This window comes from Palaemon carinicauda, unplaced genomic scaffold (assembly GCF_036898095.1).
Source record: "Palaemon carinicauda isolate YSFRI2023 unplaced genomic scaffold, ASM3689809v2 scaffold131, whole genome shotgun sequence".
Classification (NCBI taxonomy): Eukaryota; Metazoa; Arthropoda; class Malacostraca; order Decapoda; family Palaemonidae; genus Palaemon; species Palaemon carinicauda.
Window position 1 is genome coordinate 92,880 of NW_027168827.1, and position 20,163 is coordinate 113,042.

The 20,163-nt window shown below is 46.0% G+C and overlaps 1 protein-coding gene across 12 annotated transcripts in view; it reads right to left on the reverse strand.

Moving 5' to 3' along the window:
• LOC137635499 (zinc finger protein 480-like) overlaps window positions 1-20,163 on the reverse strand; it is a 136,950-nt gene that overhangs the window by 19,260 nt on the left and 97,527 nt on the right. For 7 of the 12 annotated variants that reach the window (XM_068367964.1, XM_068367963.1, XM_068367962.1 and 4 more), the window contains one exon: window positions 16,699-18,109. The exons of the other annotated variants lie outside the window; for them this stretch is intronic. In XM_068367964.1, the coding sequence (XP_068224065.1) occupies window positions 16,908-17,888 (981 nt within the window). In that variant the 5' untranslated portion in view covers window positions 17,889-18,109 and the 3' untranslated portion in view covers window positions 16,699-16,907. Of the gene's footprint in view, window positions 1-16,698; window positions 18,110-20,163 lie in introns of those variants that run through there. 12 annotated transcript variants of the gene reach the window in all.

A 20,163-nucleotide genomic window follows, 5' to 3' on the forward strand; every position in this document is an offset into this window, starting at 1 on the left:
TTTCCAAACATTTAATGGACACATGGCCAGTATCTCCTCCTCTGTAAAATCATATAGGTCTCTGTTAAAAACTACGCCCCTTCCGTAGCTAAAATTTAGGTGGGGTTTGACATCTAACTTAATGTCATCATTATTTATTTTCATATTGGACAATATTACCGACTGTGTACTGGATTTGGCATGGATAAGGAAACTATTTTTTCCGAAACGAGATATATCGCCTGGTGCAATAGTTCCTACTTTTTTCTGAATCAATTTGCATATTTTAAAATAATTCCCTGTAACCCCCTTTGATTCAGCTATAAGCCACATCGGTGGTTTTGGATTTCTCTGGGAGGGCATGACTACATCTGCGCTTTTTTCCAACCAATCGGCAGGCCTGTACACATCTAAATCTTTTGGTACCTTATCGCAGAGAGCAGCCGCAACATTCAAGTTATTAATTTTAATATTATTCAAATTACTTATTGCACTAAATGCTTCGTCATAACTACTATAAGATATCCATGAATCCCAAGTTTCAGCTTCAAGTTTCATCCTTATTTCTTTTATGCATCCATAGCATTCAAATGCTTTACATAGATCATCATAATTTGTTTCTATTGAAATTTGTGTAACATGGAGGATTCGAAGTTTCCTCGTGTTACCCAAATTACTCGATTTAGAAATATCAGTAGAATGGTCCTTTCCCGTTCCGAGGTCATCAACAGAGCTATCCCTTATCACATTAGCAGAGGTCGTCAACAGTGCCGGGGGAGAGTCAGCGTATCCAGGGGATGGGGGTTCGTTCCTTAAAGAATCCATTATAGTAAAGAGAGGCAAAAGAGTTAGTTTGATGTACCTGCTCGAGAATGTTAGGCCATCACGCGTCGGAAAGGAAATTTGCACTCTCTACTATCGGCACAATGAGAGTATACTTCCCAGATGGTCCACTCCATACCCTACCCGAAGGATAGCATCAAAATAGATATAGAGGCACAGGTGTAAGCTGAACCCGCCTGTTAGGACTGAGACCAAGAAATTATGGAATCATCCTCCCCATATCTATAATGAGGGGCTTCCGGCCAAAAGCCGAGAGTCCTACCCCAAGCATTGGATCCCCCTGGATTCCGAAGACCCAACACTTGAGAATAGTTCCGCCAAAAAGGTCCAAACCATCTTCGGGATGGCTGAAATCATCCAATACTCTCATATATAGCTTTGAATGCAAACACCTCCCAACCGTGATACCTCCTCCCACTCATCAAAGCAGGCAGCAATAAAGGATGTATGAACATCCCCGCCGGGGCTACAATGGATGTGAAAACATCCAAGCCATAGGAGAAAAGAAAAAAAAAATAAATAAATATATATGTACATAATATATACACACATATAATGAGGGAAATTTTTCTCATAGAGCTTGGAAAGCAAGACTAAAGAAAGTTTGTGAAATTAGGATAAGGTCGAAGTAGTATTGAGAAAAAGAAAAAGGTAAGAGAAAGAAATTTAGATTCGAACTGGGGGAGCAATTTCCCCAAGTTCGAGAGCCCTCTTGCCCGTCACCAAGTTTCAGCACGGGAATTAAATGCCGTGCTGAAGCTTAATGACTTCATCAAGGCATTCTCTCATTAAGAGGGTTTATTCTTGTGAAACCTGAATACAGTACTGTACTAAGAATGCTGTAAATTGATTTGACGAGAAACTCTCTCTCCAGAGGGACCAATGCAGATTGAAATGTTTGAGAAGAGCAATTGTGGAAATGAAAGTGAAACCAAATATTTAGATATTTTAATCAAGATTCTCCTCTCAAGGACAATCCAATGAAACTTATATAACCTAAACTAATCAATAAGACCATAGAAGAGATTACATCAACTAAATCACAAAATCCTTAAAAAATAATGATACTTCTCTACCTTATTACTATACTTATATTCAACAAACAAACAAAAAGATATCTCCATACAATAGTAGTTCTAAATAATTGCATGGCTTCATATATTCCAATACAAGTAGACTGGATTTTGATTCTTCCTTACTGCTAACATTCATAACTTCACTACAGTACAAGAAGCAGGTAGAATCATCCAGTATTACTTTCAAAAAGAGAAAATGTCACCAACATTGTTTCAAAAGGCTTAATGCTGTATACCATTCTCTAAGCTTTATTTAGGCTGTGACCAAGCCAATCAACTACTGGAGCTGAAACTAAATCAGCGGACATTTCCAAGTTCAAACTTAGTACAAATATTTTTTCTGTTGACAATGTTTCATTTCCTGGTTTTTATAATGCTTATTTATTAAATATTGTTATCTATCTTAAAATAATCTCATTTTTCTCTTATATAGTTTATTCTTTACATTCCTATTTCTTCACTGCACCAGACTGTCAACTTTTTGGTCCCTTGGGCTAGTGGCAATTTGCTTTAGCACCTTGGCTTCTAATAGTAATAATTATGCTAATATGACAAATTTGCAAATAATTTGTATTTTTCCCAAATATACAAACCTGGAGCTCATTACAGCAGAGATGCAAGATAACGGGGGCACCTGAGCGCGTGCCCGGAAGAACCGGACGAGGGCGCGTGAGCACTGAAGCAGGATCGCGAGCGACCGGGGTGGCGCGTTGGAGCGGAGGTTGGCGCTGATCTGATAGGACCGGCATGCTCGCCTGTGGGCGTGCCGGCGATCGTGGGCGAGCATGGCGAGCATCAGGATGCGGTCGCACTGGAGTGCGTTGCTGCGGCGGCCGCGCGGTTGGATGAGGGCGCTCAGGTGTGCGCTGAAGGGTTACCTTGGGCGCCTTGAAGACAGGAACGGGGCGTGTAGCAGGAACAGGGCGCGTAACCGGAGCGTCGTGCGCGGTTGCATCATATGCAAGCTCGCACGGTCTGGATGGAGAGCCCAGAGGCGGCCGTGAGTGCCCGTGCACTAACTTGGGAGCCTCCTGGGCGACGCGCTGAGATGTCGAAGAGCGTTGGTGAGCGCTGGAGCTGGAACCGCGCGTGGGCGCGTATCGCGCGTCTCCCCAGACGGGCCCGGAGGGGCCTGTGGGCGCCTGTGCGCCAGCAGAGGAGCCTCCTGGACTGTGCGCGACGAAGCAGGAACTGGTGGACGCCAGGGCGCCGGTAGGCGCGTGAGCGCAGGTGGCCCCTGGGGCACCGGTGGGCGCGTATGCGCAGGTGAGCGCTGGAGCGCCGTATCAGGAACTGCTGGTGGGCGTGTTAGCGTAGGTGGCCGCTGAGGCACCGGTGGAGACGTACGGGCAGGTGAGCGCTGGAGCACCGTGTCAGGACCTGCTGGTGGGCGCGTATGCGCAGGTGAGCACTGGCGCGCTAAATCAGAAACTGCTGGAGGGCGCCTGGGCGCCGAAGGGTGTGGGCGCGCAGGGGGACCCTGGCGTGTAGCAGGAACGGTGGCGCGAACGCGTAAGGGTGAGCACCGTGGCGCTAAGTCAGGAACAGCGGCAGGCACAGCAGCGACAGCAACAGGAGAGCGCACAGGAGGAACCTGGCGCTTGAGGTCAAGAGGCATGGTTTTGCGCTCAAGACCCTTCAGCCCGGAAGGGCCTGGAGACTGCGCAGTGGCAGTATCAGGTGGCGCGTCACGCGCATCAGGAACTTTAGACGTGGATGGTCTGGGAGACTGGTCACAATGTCCCGAAGGACGACCATCATCCGAAGGCGATCGCGAACGAACTCTGGAGAGGTCTAGGTTGGTAGCTGGCAGGACTGGTGAACGGCGAGTCGTCTCCTCCGCAGAGGACTGTGGTGACGACGAGCCAAAGAGGCTCCTCTTAACCCCCTTGAAAGGGGAAGGAAGGCCTCTACGGCAAAGGGGAGGGCGAGCCTTCCGCCTTATACGCCCACGAGGGGCCGTGGGATCAGCAAGCTGACCATCGATGGGCCTCCGAAGAGGAGTCTCTGTTAGTGAACTCCCCCGAGAGGGAGAATCACCGGCAGGAGAGACCGTGGGACTTAGATCCTCCCTCGAAGGATGTTCGGAGGAAGAATCTAAACCTTCAGCTACTTCAGCCACAGGAGCGGGCGTTTGGCTAGACCCACGGGATGTCTCCGTCACCACAACGTCAAGCACAGACAGGGGATCTATCTCCGCTGAAGTTGGCGATTGTTTGATGGCCGTACCCAGTTTGATCATGTCAAACAGGGCTTCCTTGGAGGGCGAACCCTGCAGCCCTAAGGAAGCCCAAAGCTGCAACAAATCATTATTAGACATAAAATCCTCCTCCGGGGGAGGAGGGGCAGCTGCCTCGCTATGGGAGGCCACTACCTCTCCCTCACCACATGATCGGTCAACAGCACAGCGGTCTACGCTACCACTCGCCGGCCTCTCGGATGAGACCGCTCGAGGGGGAGCTTCGGAGGAGGAAAGGGCAACGGAAGAAGAACTCCTGGAATTTTCTCTCTTCAGAGAAACCTCTGAAGGAGAAAGATCCCTTTTGGCCTTCTTCTTACGGAGCCGGGCAAACCTCTCCCACTGGGAGGTAGGCCACTCCCTACATTCAATACATACATTACCACTATCACACCGTAGGCCCCTACAGTGAGGACACAAGGTGTGGGGATCAGTGTTGACCGCCGACATAAAGGTCCCACAAGGGCGGCCGGGAAGTCCAGGCCAAGTACGCATTATCAATAGAGGCCAACTTCAATCACACTGCAAAAGAGAAAAAGCAAAAAGACAGATTAGTTATGGCAGTCAAAGCAAGGGAGAGCACAGACAGGTCTAATCTCTTCCCAAGCCAAAAGTAAAGTGACCCTTTCACCGGTGTGTGAGGGGGGGGGGGGGTAGCTAGCTACCCCTCCCTACCCCCGCTAACTAGCGGCGGGGTAGTAAACCCTCGTTAAAACTTTTATGGCTCGTCATTCTGCTACGCCGAAGTAATTATCCCATGTAAATAACGTGGTTTGTATTTTGTTACGGAACAAACAAACTTGTCCCAAAATTAAACCCAAATGATTGCACTTAGTAATAGAGTTAACAATAGGGTGAGCTATGAGCCCAAACAAATTGAGTTTCCAAAAACAAACCATGACAGCCTCTGGACATGATTACCGCTCTGTAATACAATCAATATACCGTAAACTTAATAACATCAGATATTCAATTTAGTAAACTCACATTAATACTGAAACCTGTAGAATTTATTCTTAAATAAATTGGGTTATGGACATTACCCAGCCCTGGGACTTGGAATATTATTCAGCAAAATATCTTTAAATCTTAACTTTATTCTTGTGAAACCTGAATACAGTACTGTACTAAGAATGCTGTAAATTGATTTGACGAGAAACTCTCTCTCCAGAGGGACCAATGCAGATTGAAATGTTTGAGAAGAGCAATTGTGGAAATGAAAGTGAAACCAAATATTTAGATATTTTAATCAAGATTCTCCTCTCAAGGACAATCCAATGAAACTTATATAACCTAAACTAATCAATAAGACCATAGAAGAGATTACATCAACTAAATCACAAAATCCTTAAAAAATAATGATACTTCTCTACCTTATTACTATACTTATATTCAACAAACAAACAAAAAGATATCTCCATACAATAGTAGTTCTAAATAATTGCATGGCTTCATATATTCCAATACAAGTAGACTGGATTTTGATTCTTCCTTACTGCTAACATTCATAACTTCACTACAGTACAAGAAGCAGGTAGAATCATCCAGTATTACTTTCAAAAAGAGAAAATGTCACCAACATTGTTTCAAAAGGCTTAATGCTGTATACCATTCTCTAAGCTTTATTTAGGCTGTGACCAAGCCAATCAACTACTGGAGCTGAAACTAAATCAGCGGACATTTCCAAGTTCAAACTTAGTACAAATATTTTTTCTGTTGACAATGTTTCATTTCCTGGTTTTTATAATGCTTATTTATTAAATATTGTTATCTATCTTAAAATAATCTCATTTTTCTCTTATATAGTTTATTCTTTACATTCCTATTTCTTCACTGCACCAGACTGTCAACTTTTTGGTCCCTTGGGCTAGTGGCAATTTGCTTTAGCACCTTGGCTTCTAATAGTAATAATTATGCTAATATGACAAATTTGCAAATAATTTGTATTTTTCCCAAATATACAAACCTGGAGCTCATTACAGCAGAGATGCAAGATAACGGGGGCACCTGAGCGCGTGCCCGGAAGAACCGGACGAGGGCGCGTGAGCACTGAAGCAGGATCGCGAGCGACCGGGGTGGCGCGTTGGAGCGGAGGTTGGCGCTGATCTGATAGGACCGGCATGCTCGCCTGTGGGCGTGCCGGCGATCGTGGGCGCGCATGGCGAGCATCAGGATGCGGTCGCACTGGAGTGCGTTGCTGCGGCGGCCGCGCGGTTGGATGAGGGCGCTCAGGTGTGCGCTGAAGGGTTACCTTGGGCGCCTTGAAGACAGGAACGGGGCGTGTAGCAGGAACAGGGCGCGTAACCGGAGCGTCGTGCGCGGTTGCATCATATGCAAGCTCGCACGGTCTGGATGGAGAGCCCAGAGGCGGCCGTGAGTGCCCGTGCGCTAACTTGGGAGCCTCCTGGGCGACGCGCTGAGATGTCGAAGAGCGTTGGTGAGCGCTGGAGCTGGAACCGCGCGTGGGCGCGTATCGCGCGTCTCCCCAGACGGGCCTGTGGGCGCCTGTGCGCCAGCAGAGGAGCCTCCTGGACTGTGCGCGACGAAGCAGGAACTGGTGGACGCCAGGGCGCCGGTAGGCGCGTGAGCGCAGGTGGCCCCTGGGGCACCGGTGGGCGCGTATGCGCAGGTGAGCGCTGGAGCGCCGTATCAGGAACTGCTGGTGGGCGTGTTAGCGTAGGTGGCCGCTGAGGCACCGGTGGAGACGTACGGGCAGGTGAGCGCTGGAGCACCGTGTCAGGACCTGCTGGTGGGCGCGTATGCGCAGGTGAGCGCTGGCGCGCTAAATCAGAAACTGCTGGAGGGCGCCTGGGCGCCGAAGGGTGTGGGCGCGCAGGGGGACCCTGGCGTGTAGCAGGAACGGTGGCGCGAACGCGTAAGGGTGAGCACCGTGGCGCTAAGTCAGGAACAGCGGCAGGCACAGCAGCGACAGCAACAGGAGAGCGCACAGGAGGAACCTGGCGCTTGAGGTCAAGAGGCATGGTTTTGCGCTCAAGACCCTTCAGCCCGGAAGGGCCTGGAGACTGCGCAGTGGCAGTATCAGGTGGCGCGTCACGCGCATCAGGAACTTTAGACGTGGATGGTCTGGGAGACTGGTCACAATGTCCCGAAGGACGACCATCATCCGAAGGCGATCGCGAACGAACTCTGGAGAGGTCTAGGTTGGTAGCTGGCAGGACTGGTGAACGGCGAGTCGTCTCCTCCGCAGAGGACTGTGGTGACGACGAGCCAAAGAGGCTCCTCTTAACCCCCTTGAAAGGGGAAGGAAGGCCTCTACGGCAAAGGGGAGGGCGAGCCTTCCGCCTTATACGCCCACGAGGGGCCGTGGGATCAGCAAGCTGACCATCGATGGGCCTCCGTAGAGGAGTCTCTGTTAGTGAACTCCCCCGAGAGGGAGAATCACCGGCAGGAGAGACCGTGGGACTTAGATCCTCCCTCGAAGGATGTTCGGAGGAAGAATCTAAACCTTCAGCTACTTCAGCCACAGGAGCGGGCGTTTGGCTAGACCCACGGGATGTCTCCGTCACCACAACGTCAAGCACAGACAGGGGATCTATCTCCGCTGAAGTTGGCGATTGTTTGATGGCCGTACCCAGTTTGATCATGTCAAACAGGGCTTCCTTGGAGGGCGAACCCTGCAGCCCTAAGGAAGCCCAAAGCTGCAACAAATCATTATTAGACATAAAATCCTCCTCCGGGGGAGGAGGGGCAGCTGCCTCGCTATGGGAGGCAACTACCTCTCCCTCACCCCATGATCGGTCAACAGCACAGCGGTCTACGCTACCACTCGCCGGCCTCTCGGATGAGACCGCTCGAGGGGGAGCTTCGGAGGAGGAAAGGGCAACGGAAGAAGAACTCCTGGAATTTTCTCTCTTCAGAGAAACCTCTGAAGGAGAAAGATCCCTTTTGGCCTTCTTCTTACGGAGCCGGGCAAACCTCTCCCACTGGGAGGTAGGCCACTCCCTACATTCAATACATACATTACCACTATCACACCGTAGGCCCCTACAGTGAGGACACAAGGTGTGGGGATCAGTGTTGACCGCCGACATAAAGGTCCCACAAGGGCGGCCGGGAAGTCCAGGCCAAGTACGCATTATCAATAGAGGCCAACTTCAATCACACTGCAAAAGAGAAAAAGCAAAAAGACAGATTAGTTATGGCAGTCAAAGCAAGGGAGAGCACAGACAGGTCTAATCTCTTCCCAAGCCAAAAGTAAAGTGACCCTTTCACCGGTGTGTGAGGGGGGGGGGGGGTAGCTAGCTACCCCTCCCTACCCCCGCTAACTAGCGGCGGGGTAGTAAACCCTCGTTAAAACTTTTATGGCTCGTCATTCTGCTACGCCGAAGTAATTATCCCATGTAAATAACGTGGTTTGTATTTTGTTACGGAACAAACAAACTTGTCCCAAAATTAAACCCAAATGATTGCACTTAGTAATAGAGTTAACAATAGGGTGAGCTATGAGCCCAAACAAATTGAGTTTCCAAAAACAAACCATGACAGCCTCTGGACATGATTACCGCTCTGTAATACAATCAATATACCGTAAACTTAATAACATCAGATATTCAATTTAGTAAACTCACATTAATACCGAAACCTGTAGAATTTATTCTTAAATAAATTGGGTTATGGACATTACCCAGCCCTGGGACTTGGAATATTATTCAGCAAAATATCTTTAAATCTTAACTTTATTCTTGTGAAACCTGAATACAGTACTGTACTAAGAATGCTGTAAATTGATTTGACGAGAAACTCTCTCTCCAGAGGGACCAATGCAGATTGAAATGTTTGAGAAGAGCAATTGTGGAAATGAAAGTGAAACCAAATATTTAGATATTTTAATCAAGATTCTCCTCTCAAGGACAATCCAATGAAACTTATATAACCTAAACTAATCAATAAGACCATAGAAGAGATTACATCAACTAAATCACAAAATCCTTAAAAAATAATGATACTTCTCTACCTTATTACTATACTTATATTCAACAAACAAACAAAAAGATATCTCCATACAATAGTAGTTCTAAATAATTGCATGGCTTCATATATTCCAATACAAGTAGACTGGATTTTGATTCTTCCTTACTGCTAACATTCATAACTTCACTACAGTACAAGAAGCAGGTAGAATCATCCAGTATTACTTTCAAAAAGAGAAAATGTCACCAACATTGTTTCAAAAGGCTTAATGCTGTATACCATTCTCTAAGCTTTATTTAGGCTGTGACCAAGCCAATCAACTACTGGAGCTGAAACTAAATCAGCGGACATTTCCAAGTTCAAACTTAGTACAAATATTTTTTCTGTTGACAATGTTTCATTTCCTGGTTTTTATAATGCTTATTTATTAAATATTGTTATCTATCTTAAAATAATCTCATTTTTCTCTTATATAGTTTATTCTTTACATTCCTATTTCTTCACTGCACCAGACTGTCAACTTTTTGGTCCCTTGGGCTAGTGGCAATTTGCTTTAGCACCTTGGCTTCTAATAGTAATAATTATGCTAATATGACAAATTTGCAAATAATTTGTATTTTTCCCAAATATACAAACCTGGAGCTCATTACAGCAGAGATGCATTTTGGCAACAGTTGGAACCAGCTGTGAAACTTTTAGCTACTTAGCGAAGGGAGAGCAAGAGTTGGACCAACCACTCTGCTCACACCACCACTTGTAACTGAAAGTCACTTTGCAATTGTGGCAGAACTTCCTGGGGGAAGGTGATAGCGGGACCAGTATGTGTTAAGAGCTCCAGGATTGTATAGGCTACATAGGGAAAATGCAAATTTTTTCCAAATTTGTCATTTATTACTGCACTACATACAAACCATTACGATATTTACAGTGGAGACTCACCAATATTAGGTTGGCTAGTGCCTGACCTGGGGGGCTACCCTGTGCTTCGCATGAGCTGTTTGGAGGCACCATGTCACCTTGTCGACTCTGAGAGCTGACGGCCTGGGCAATCGTGCGAAGGGGTAAGAACTCTCACATTTATAACCTTTTCTGTTTTTTCTTCTTTACTCCAGATCAAAATATGATATTTTAATTATAAAATAAATTTTTGAATATACTTACCCGGTGAATATATAATAGCTGCTGCTCCAGCAGCTCGACAGAAAACACACACAAAAACTCGCGAGCGATCGCTATGAAGGTTGCGGGTGTGCCCACCAGCGCCAACTATCGGCCAGATACCGCATATACATGTAAACAGACCCAATTTTTTCTCATCCCGCTGGGTCTCTATCGGGGAGGAAGGGGGGGCCTTTAATTTATAAATTCACCGGGTAAGTATATTCAAAAATTTATTTTATAATAAAAATATCATTTTTAAATATTTAACTTAGCCGGTGAATATATAATAGCTGATTCACACCCATGGTGGTGGGTAGAGACCAGAGTTAATTAAGTTTACAGCGTATATGCTTAGAGTTTTTGACAGTTATATCATAACAAAACCCAAATATATAAAGGTACCTGGTAAGGAAGTTGACTTAGACGATTACTCTGCCTTATTAGTCTGTCTTCCTCACGAAGCCCAGCGATCCTCTTAGGATGCTGAAAGATTCCCAGGAGCTGAAGTATTAAGGGCTGCAACCCATACAACAGGACCTCATCAAACCCCTAATCTGGGCGCTCTCAAGAAATGACTTTGACCACCCGCCAAATCAACCAGGATGCGAAAGGCTTCTTAGCCTTCCGTACAACCCAAAAAACAATATTAAAAACATTTCAAGAGACAGATTAAAAAGGATATTGGAATTAGGGTAATGTAGTGGTAGAACCCTCACCCACTACTGCACTCGCTGCAACGAATGGACCCAGTGTGTAGCAGTCCTCGTAAAGAGTCTGGACATCTTTTAAGTAAAATGACGCGAACACTGACTTGCTTCTCCAAAAAGTCGCGTCCATAATACTTTGCAGAGATTTATTTTGCTTGAAGGCCACGGAGGTTGCTATAGCTCTAACTTCGTGCGTCTTAACCTTAAGCAAACATCGGTCTTTCTCATTCAAGTGAGAATGAGCTTCTCGTATTAAAAATCTGATAAAATATGACAAAGCATTCTTTGACATAGGCAATGATGGTTTCTTAACTGAGCACCATAATGCCTCAGATTTACCTCGTAATGACTTAGTACGAGCTAAATAGAACTTAAGAGCTCTAACAGGACATAATACTCTTTCCAGTTCATTGCCTACGATCTCTGATAAGCAAGGAATATCAAAAGATTTAGGCCAAGGACGAGAAGGCAGTTCATTTTTGGCCAGGAAACCAAGTTGAAGTGAACAAGTGGCTTTTTCTGTAGAAAAGCCGATGTTCTTACTGAAGGCATGAAGTTCACTGACCCTTTTAGCCGAAGCCAGGCACACTAGGAAAAGTGTCTTGAGGGTGAGATCCTTCAGGGAGGCTGAATGTAATGGCTCAAACCTGTCTGACATGAGGAACCTTAGGACCACGTCTAAGTTCCATCCAGGAGTTGCCAAACGACGTTCCTTAGAGGTCTCGAAAGACTTAAGGAGATCTTGGAGATCTTTATTGTTGGAAAGATCTAAGCCTCTATGTCGAAAGACCGAAGCCAACATGCTCCTGTAGCCCTTAATCGTGGGAGCTGAAAGGGAGCGAACCTTTCTCAGATGTAAAAGAAAATCTGCAATTTGGGCTACAGAGGTACTGGACGAGGACACAGATGCTGACTTGCACCAGTCTCGAAAGACTTCCCACTTCGACTGGTATACTCTAATGGTAGAAGCTCTCCTCGCTCTTGCAATCGCACTGGCTGCCTCCTTCGAAAAGCCTCGAGCTCTTGAGAGTCTTTCGATAGTCTGAAGGAAGTCAGACGAAGAGCGGGGAGGCTTTGATGGACATTCTTTACGTGGGGCTGACGTAACAGATCTACCCTTAGAGGAAGACTTCTTGGAAAGTCTACCAGCCATTGAAGTACCTCGGTGAACCACTCTCTCGCGGGCCAGAGGGTAGTAACCAACGTCAACTTTGTCCCTTCGTGAGAGGCGAACTTCTGCAGTACCTTGTTGACTATCTTGAATGGTGGGAATGCATATAAGTCCAGAAGAGACCAATCCAGTAGAAACGCGTCTATGTGGATTGCTTCTGTATCTAGGACTGGAGAGCAATAGATTGGTAACCTTTTGGTCAACGAGGAGGCTAAGAGGTCTATGGTGGGTTGACCCCAAGTAGCCCAAAGACTCTTGCCCACGTCCTTGTGGAGGGTCCATTCCGTGGGTATCACCTGACCCCTCCGACTGAGACAGTCTGCCAAGACGTTCAAGTCCCCCTGGATGAATCTCGTCAACAGGGAGATGCCTCGATTTCTTGACCATAAGAGAAGGTCCCTTGCGATCTCGAGCAGCGTGAAGGAGTGTGTGCCTCCTTGCTTGGAGATGTACGCCAAAGCTGTGGTGTTGTCTGAGTTGACCTCTACCACTTAGTTTCGAAGAAGCTTTCGAATATCATCAAGGCCAAGTGGACTGCTAATAGCTCCTTGCCGTTGATGTGCATGCTCTTCTGACTTGAGGTCCACAGACCCGAGCATTCCCGACCGTCCAGGGTCGCACCCCAACCCAAATCCGACGCGTCTGAGAACAACACGTGGTTTGGGTTCTTGACTGCTAGGGATAGTCCCTCTCTCAGACTGATATTGCTGTCCCACCATTTCAGGCATGCCTTTACTGGTTCGGAGACTGGGAATGATACCGTCTCTAACGTCTTGTCCTAGTTCCAGTGAGAGGCTAGATGGAACCGGAGAGGCAGAAGGTGTAGTCTCCCTAGTGAGACAAACTGCTCCAGGGATGAGAGAGTCCCTACGAGACTGTTCCAACTCCTGACTGAACAAACGTTTTCTTTTCAGCATTAGTTGGACTTCGAGCAGGGCTTGTTCGAGAGAGAGAGAGAGAGAGAGAGAGAGAGAGAGAGAGAGAGAGAGAGAGAGAGAGAGAGAGAGAGAGAGAGAGGCCCGAAAAAAAAACTGGACTGCGAATCTCCATCCCCAAATATAGAATAATCTGGGATGGGATCAGTTGGGACTTTTAGGTTGACCAAAAGTCCCAACTCCCTAGCCAGACTCAACGTCCAATGTAGATCCTGCAGACAGCGAAGACTGGACGATGCTCTGAGAAGCCAGTCATCCAAGTACAGGGAGGCTCGGATCCCCGATAGATGGAGGGATTTTGCCACATTCCTCATGAGCCTCGTAAACACGAGAGGAGCAGGACTGAGGCCAAAGCACAGGGCTCGAAACTGGTACCCCCACATTCCTGTAAACAAACCTCAGAAACGGTTGGGAATCCGGGTGTATAGGAATGTGGAAGTATGCCTCCTGAAGGTCGAGAGAGACCATCCAGTCGCCTTCCATTAATGCTGTCAAGACAGCCTGGTAGACTTCATCGTGAAGTTTGTCTTGACAATGAACACATTGAGCGCACTTGCCTCTTACGTACTCCAGCAGTGAACATGGCTGCCAGATCATTGGAGCTATCCCTGAGGGACTTGTTCCTGCAGAGAACGTGGCTGTCAGATCACTGGAGCCATCCCTGAAAGCCTTGTTTATGCATGACATAATTGTACAGCAAAACTTCAAACGCTCGAAAAAACTCCTAACAGGAGATGGTCTAGCTCTGAAGTCGACCATAAAATCTTGGAGCGTCTCATGGCCAGGCGCCAGGGAGAGTCTATGAGGTTTGAGAAGTCTATCTGGGCAGAGGCAGGAACTCCCAAGCCGAGAACTTCTCCCGTGTCATATCAGACTCTCGCTCTATAAGCCAGCTTAAAAGTAGGGAAAGCAAAGGCTGTCTCCCCCAAACTCCTCCTGGTGATAAACCAGTCGCCTAGCAAACGTAAAGCTCTCTTAGAAGAGCGAGAGAGCACTAGCTTATAAAACAACGGCTTCGAAGTAGCTAGGCCTAGTGTAAACTCTGACGTTTAGGCGAACGAGGAGCAGCAGTTACAAAAAGATCAGGACAAAGATCCTTAAAAATCAGCATGATTTATTTAAAGTCCATAGGGGGCTGAGCAGCTTTAGGCTCCTCTCCGTCTGACAGAGTCCTCAAGGGAATATCAGTAGGAGGGGGAACAGCAACTTCCTCATCTGAAGGAACCTTGTCCGACAATAGCCGAGTCTCAAGCAAGGGAGAGACCTGCCGTGGTGGCAATGCTTGACAAGCAGAGTCCACACGCAAAGGAGCAACAGTAGCAGTCAAGGACGCTATGTCATGTAACTGCTTAAAGGACTGACCAGCAACAACCAACAGGTGCGGGAGGACGCTCGACGTCAACTCGAGACTGCCTTGACTGCCTAGACTGAGCAGTCAAAACAACTCTTGACTGCGGTGCTTGACGCTCAACGTCAAAACAAGTCAACTTCGCTGGTTGGCGAACGTCCTGAACGTCAACAAGAGCATGCGGCAGCGGCTGAACGTCCACAAGCGGCTGAAAGTCAACACTGGACTGCATCGAGTGAGGCTCTACAAAACATGACTGACGTGACTTTGTAACGTCAACGTCAACAGGACGAGCAAAGGTTCGTTTGGGCGGCTGACGGCCAGGATCTCGATCAGCTAAGCGGCGAGGATCATCGTGAACCTGCTCAGCAGAATAGTCCTCCATAAGAGAGGCAAGCTTATTCTGCATGTCTTGCCGTACAACCCTTTTAGGATCAACGGGAATGGTTGCGGTAAGAGACGAGGGTAACGTCTGTGACTGCAAAACCTTGCCTACAAAAAGACTCTCGGAGCCTGTGTTACGCTTTTGTTAAGGCGGCGAGCAGTCTTCCGATGACTGCATAGGGTCAGAGCTGTCCTAATAGTTAAAACCAGGACGCTGGACCTGTCCTGAAAGGACTGACTTTCGCTTAAAGGGCCTCGAAACCTTGTTCCACGGTTTCTTATGTGAAAAGCCTTCGGATGACGAGGAGAAAATCGTCTCGCTCGTCTTATGGTAGGGGCGGTGTTGATGAGACACGCCTGAAACCATAGAGGGAACGTCTGTTCGCTGATCAAGTCCTCTCGAACCCATAAGTCGTACGACATTACTTCTCCCCTGGGCTTGGGAGCTTGCAAGAGGTCTCAGACTAGGCGAACGACAGGCACGAACAGACGAACTCTCGGTCGCAACACTGATAACACTATGCGCAATTATCACTTTATCACTACGATTTTCTGTTTTGCACTTATTTCACTGAACTCGAATTTTTTAACAATTCACATTAGGTATGAATAAAACTGATTTCTACCTGAAGCACGCAATTCTACCCTCATCAAAAGGTTATAATTGCGAAATCAGTCGTATAATGTAAGCACATTAATACAAGCAAAAAACAGTAAACATATTTTAGGATAAAAAGATCAGTGGCTGGGAAGGAGACTAAACACTAGTTCATTCAAAACTACGTTTTCAATCTCTCACCGTACAGTGCCTTGGGACGAGAATAAAAACTAAAAACGTTTTATCCTTTCTCCCCGTACAGAGACTAGGGACGAGAGTAAAAAACTGACTCGAGAACAACGTTACTCGCTTGGGACGAGAATAAAGATCGGAACGTTCTCTCTCCTCTCTCTCTCTCCGTCTCTATCTCTCTCTCACTCTCTCTCTATTGATTTCGCACCGAAGAGAAGAGCCCACTTACCTTTCGTCAATAAACAGGTTATTTGACCAAAGGAAAAAACTGAAAGGTTTTTCAATTAAAAAGTTCCTTTAAAATAGTATTTAAAACATTTAAGCTTTGAAAGAAGAATGAACAAAACGTCAGAATCGATTTACTCTTTCTGCAAAGTGAAACCGTGATACTCTCTCCCTATCGTAACGATAGAGCGCAAACTGCGTAGCATAAATAAACTAAACGTTAGTTCATCTTTGAAACAGTACGAAGACTATTCAAAGAAAATCTTTCATAAAATATCTACTAAAAAATATTCATTTAATAAGTTTTAAATCATTTGCTCTGTAAAAGTTATTTACGATTGAAAGGGCTCAACGTTGTTTAACTTCGGTTTCCAAGTTAGGACCGCCTACTCTCAGGAAAGGTCGCATATAAACAAATCATTAAAATTTATCTTGATGTTTATTATAAATGGAAAGCTAATCGAAGAGGCCTAATAAAGGCGGTTGAGATATAAAATATATAGAGGAAAATCTATAATTAATTTATAACGTGATAAGATAATTGCTAAAAGCCTAAAACACACTTCCGTACTAAGGGAAGGGTCGGCCATTTAAAAGTCAAAGAAAGTCCAAAAAACAATCCAAAGTCATCAAAAATTAAATCTATCCAAAAACGAGTTCAAGATTTAAGTTGAAGATGAAATACCTGCATTGCGAAAGCTCAAACCAAAAGGAAGTACTTCACCAAATATGTTGAGAAAACTCCAGGTTATACAGCGAGTATTGATACGTCTTGTCGTTAAGGCCGACAGAGAAAAAATTGGGTCTGTTTACATGTATATGCGGTATCTGGCCGATAGTTGGCGCTGGTGGGCACACCCGCAACCTTCATAGCGATCGCTCGCTAGTTTTTGTGTGTGTTTTCTGTCGAGCCGCTGGAGCAGCAGCTATTATATATTCACCGGCTAAGTTAAATATTTAAAAATCAGATTTTATAGCACCTCCTTCTATGATGTTTCTTGAGGAAACCTTCAGAGAAAAAGCTTTACCACAGTCCTTGCATATGAATGGTTTTTCTTCCATGCGAGTTCTTAAATGTTTATCGAGTCTCTATTTTAAATTATTTCTTTGGCCACATTCATGATATTGGAATAGATCTCTCATGTGATTTCTTATGTTTAGCGAGATAATTTTTCAAAATAAAGAATTTTCTACAGACATTACATTTGTATTGCTTCCCTCCTGTGTGATTTCTTAAATGGTCAGTGAGAGATTGTTTCCAAGTAAATGCTTCGCTACAGACATTACATTTGTGTGGCTTCTCTCCCGTGAGAATTCTTAAATGGTCAGTGAGAGATTGTTTCCAAGTAAATGCTTTGCTACAGACATTACATTTGTATGGCTTCTCTCCCGTGTGAATTCTTAAATGGTCAGTGAGAGATTGTTTCCAAGTAAATGGTTTGCTACACACATCGCACTTGTATGGCTCCTCTCCTGTGTGAACTCTTGAATGTAAAGTGAGACTTTGTTTCTGGGTAAATGTTTTGCTACAGACATCGCATTTGTATGGCTTTTCTCCCGTGTGAATTCTTAAATGCATTCTAAGACTAGATCGATTAGAAAACATTTTCCCACATTCACTGCATGTACATCGCTTTCTAGCTAGAGCATTGGAGTCAACATTACCAGAGATACTTTTTTTTATCTGCTTCTCATTTATTTGATTCACCTCTTCATTCAAAACATCCTTCTGTAATAATTCTCTTCCACTGATTACACATGAAAGTCTTCCCTTTTCTTTTCCTTTATCCTCTTCCTTAACTGTCCTTAAGTAAGTGTCTACACTTTCCTCATCATCGACATCCCCTTTCCAATTTACTGAACCGTTTTCACTCACTGATGCATCGTACTTGTAGGAATTTTTCAAGTTGCTTTCGGTAGAATCAAATATTTCTGGCTCTACTTTGACTTCCATTGTTGGGTCCAAGAAAAGAGCGCCATCATCAAAGAGAGCAACACTGCCAGACGTATCATTATTTTCTGGATCGACTGCAGGTGAAAATAGATCTTCAATTTCACTTTTCATTGAAAATTCAAAAGGTGCTTCAGAATTCATCATCCACTCCCAATCAAAAGATGACAAACCCCTTAATATTATTTTCAATAGACTTCAAAGAGGAAATTAACACTAAACTTCCTATTCTCAGACATCATACTGTACAACAAAAACTTCCAACATGACCCTTTCTTTTCCAGTCTTACGTCTTTTGCATATAACTTCAGTAGCTTAGAAGCTTTAGCGGCAAGAGGTGGATGATTCCTTCCTTAGGGATGAAATGTCTGGAAGAATAGAAAACTACAATCAGTTGGAGAAGAGCAAAGCAATGAAAATAATAGAGTTTTCTGAAAATAAAATAAATTCATAAAATACCTGTACTGTAATATGACAAATTCGGAGATAATTTGTATTTTTCCTAACCATACAAACCTTAGCTATTTACATTGGGTTTACTTTCGGCGTAGCTGAAATGACGAGCCAATAGTTTTTAACGAGGGTTAACTACCCCCGCCCTAGTTAGCGGGGGTAGGGGAAGGGGTAGCTTGCTACCCCTCCCCCCCAACACACCGGTGATTTGTTTCATTTCACTTAGAGGTAGGACTTGACTTGGGGGACAGGGCTGGCAGGCAAATATGTGTAAATAGCTAAGGTTTGTATGGTTAGGAAAAATACAAATTATCTCCGAATTTGTCATTTGTTCCGTGACCGAAATACAAACCACGCTATTTACATTGGGTGACTTACCCCTTAGTAAGGGCGGAAAGTCCCCAGCCTTACTGACTTTGGCTTTTAACGGGCTCCACCTCCCAGTAAGTAGCACTTGAGAAAAAGAGCCCCTGCACCTCACAAGTTCCTTGCTTCGCAAGGAACGTGTGGCCTACATAAGTTGTGTGTGGAGGAAAGAGCGTGACTCGTCCTATGAAGTTGACCTTGAGACCTTTAGATAGGAATCCAGGATAGGACGTTCCCAATACCACCTCGTCAGGGTATGGGGGACGCGACAGTATTAAACTTAATACTAGGAGCCCAAAGAAGCATGGGTTACCGGCAGAGGTTGAGGTCAGCTATGCGGAGACCAGGATGCTGCTTCCCCAAGAGAGGGGAGGATGAAGAAAGAAGTAAGGGTCAGACATACTCTTTCATTCACGCAGACTAAAACCGGGTAACAACGCCCTCAACCTACTGCTACTTGTCCATAAAGGAGCCTGAGGTTAGACCAGCTGTTGTGCAGCCACAACAGGGCCGATAGAAAAGGTATCGAGGCTCCTGTGGGTCACGTCCTGTAGGTAATGGGCTGTGAAGGTCATCTGACGCTTCCAGACCCCAGCTTGAAGCAACTGCGTCACAGATAAGTTTCTCTTGAAGGCCAGGGACGTAGCAATGACCCTGACATCGTGTGCCCTAGGGCGACGTGACGGAGGAGGGTCTGGATTCAAGGCGTGGTGGATAACCCTTCGAATTCAAGTCGAGATGGTATTCTTGGTGACCCTCCTCTTCGTCCTGCCTGTGCTAACAAACAACGCTCGCACTTGAGGACGAATTGCAGCTGTTCTCTTCAAGTAATACCTCAGACTCCTCACTGGATATAGTAGCAGCTAGTCTGGGTCGCTTGTTACAGAACGGAGACTCGCGATCCTGAAAGAGTCGAATCGTGGATCCGGCACTCCAGGATTCTGAGTCTTGGCAAAAAAACTCAGGGACGAACCTGAACGTTACCTCCCCCCACCCCCTTGAATGGGCGATGTCGTACGAGAGACCATGAAGTTCACTAACTCGCTTGGCCGAGGCCAAAGCGAGCAGGAAAGCCGTCTTCCAAGACAGGTGGCGATCAGAGGCCTGGCGTAATGGTTCGAACGGAGGTCTCTTAAGAGCCCTGAGAACCCGAACCACGTTCCAAGGAGGAGGTCTCACTTCCGACTGAGGGCAGGTAAGCTTATAGCTACGTATGAGTAGAGAGAGTTCCAGCGAGGAAGAAATGTCCACTTCTTTCAGCCTAAAAGCCAAGCTCAAGACTGAGCGATAGCCTTTCACCGCTGAGACCGAAAGGCGCATTTCCTCCCGCAGATACACGAGGAACTCCGCTATTGCTGGAATAGTGGCATCAAGTGGAGAGATACCCCTCCCACGACACCAACCACAGGAGACTCTCCGCTTTGCCTGGTAGATTCCCTCAGAGGACTTTCGCAGGTGCCGAGACATTCTCTGCGCAACTTGTTGCGAAAAGCCCTTCTCCGTGAGGAGACGCTGGACAGTCTCCAGGCATGAAGCCAAAGCGAGGCTACGGCCTTGTGAAAGATGTTGCAGTGTGGTTGTCTGAGTAGCACGTGTCGTGGAG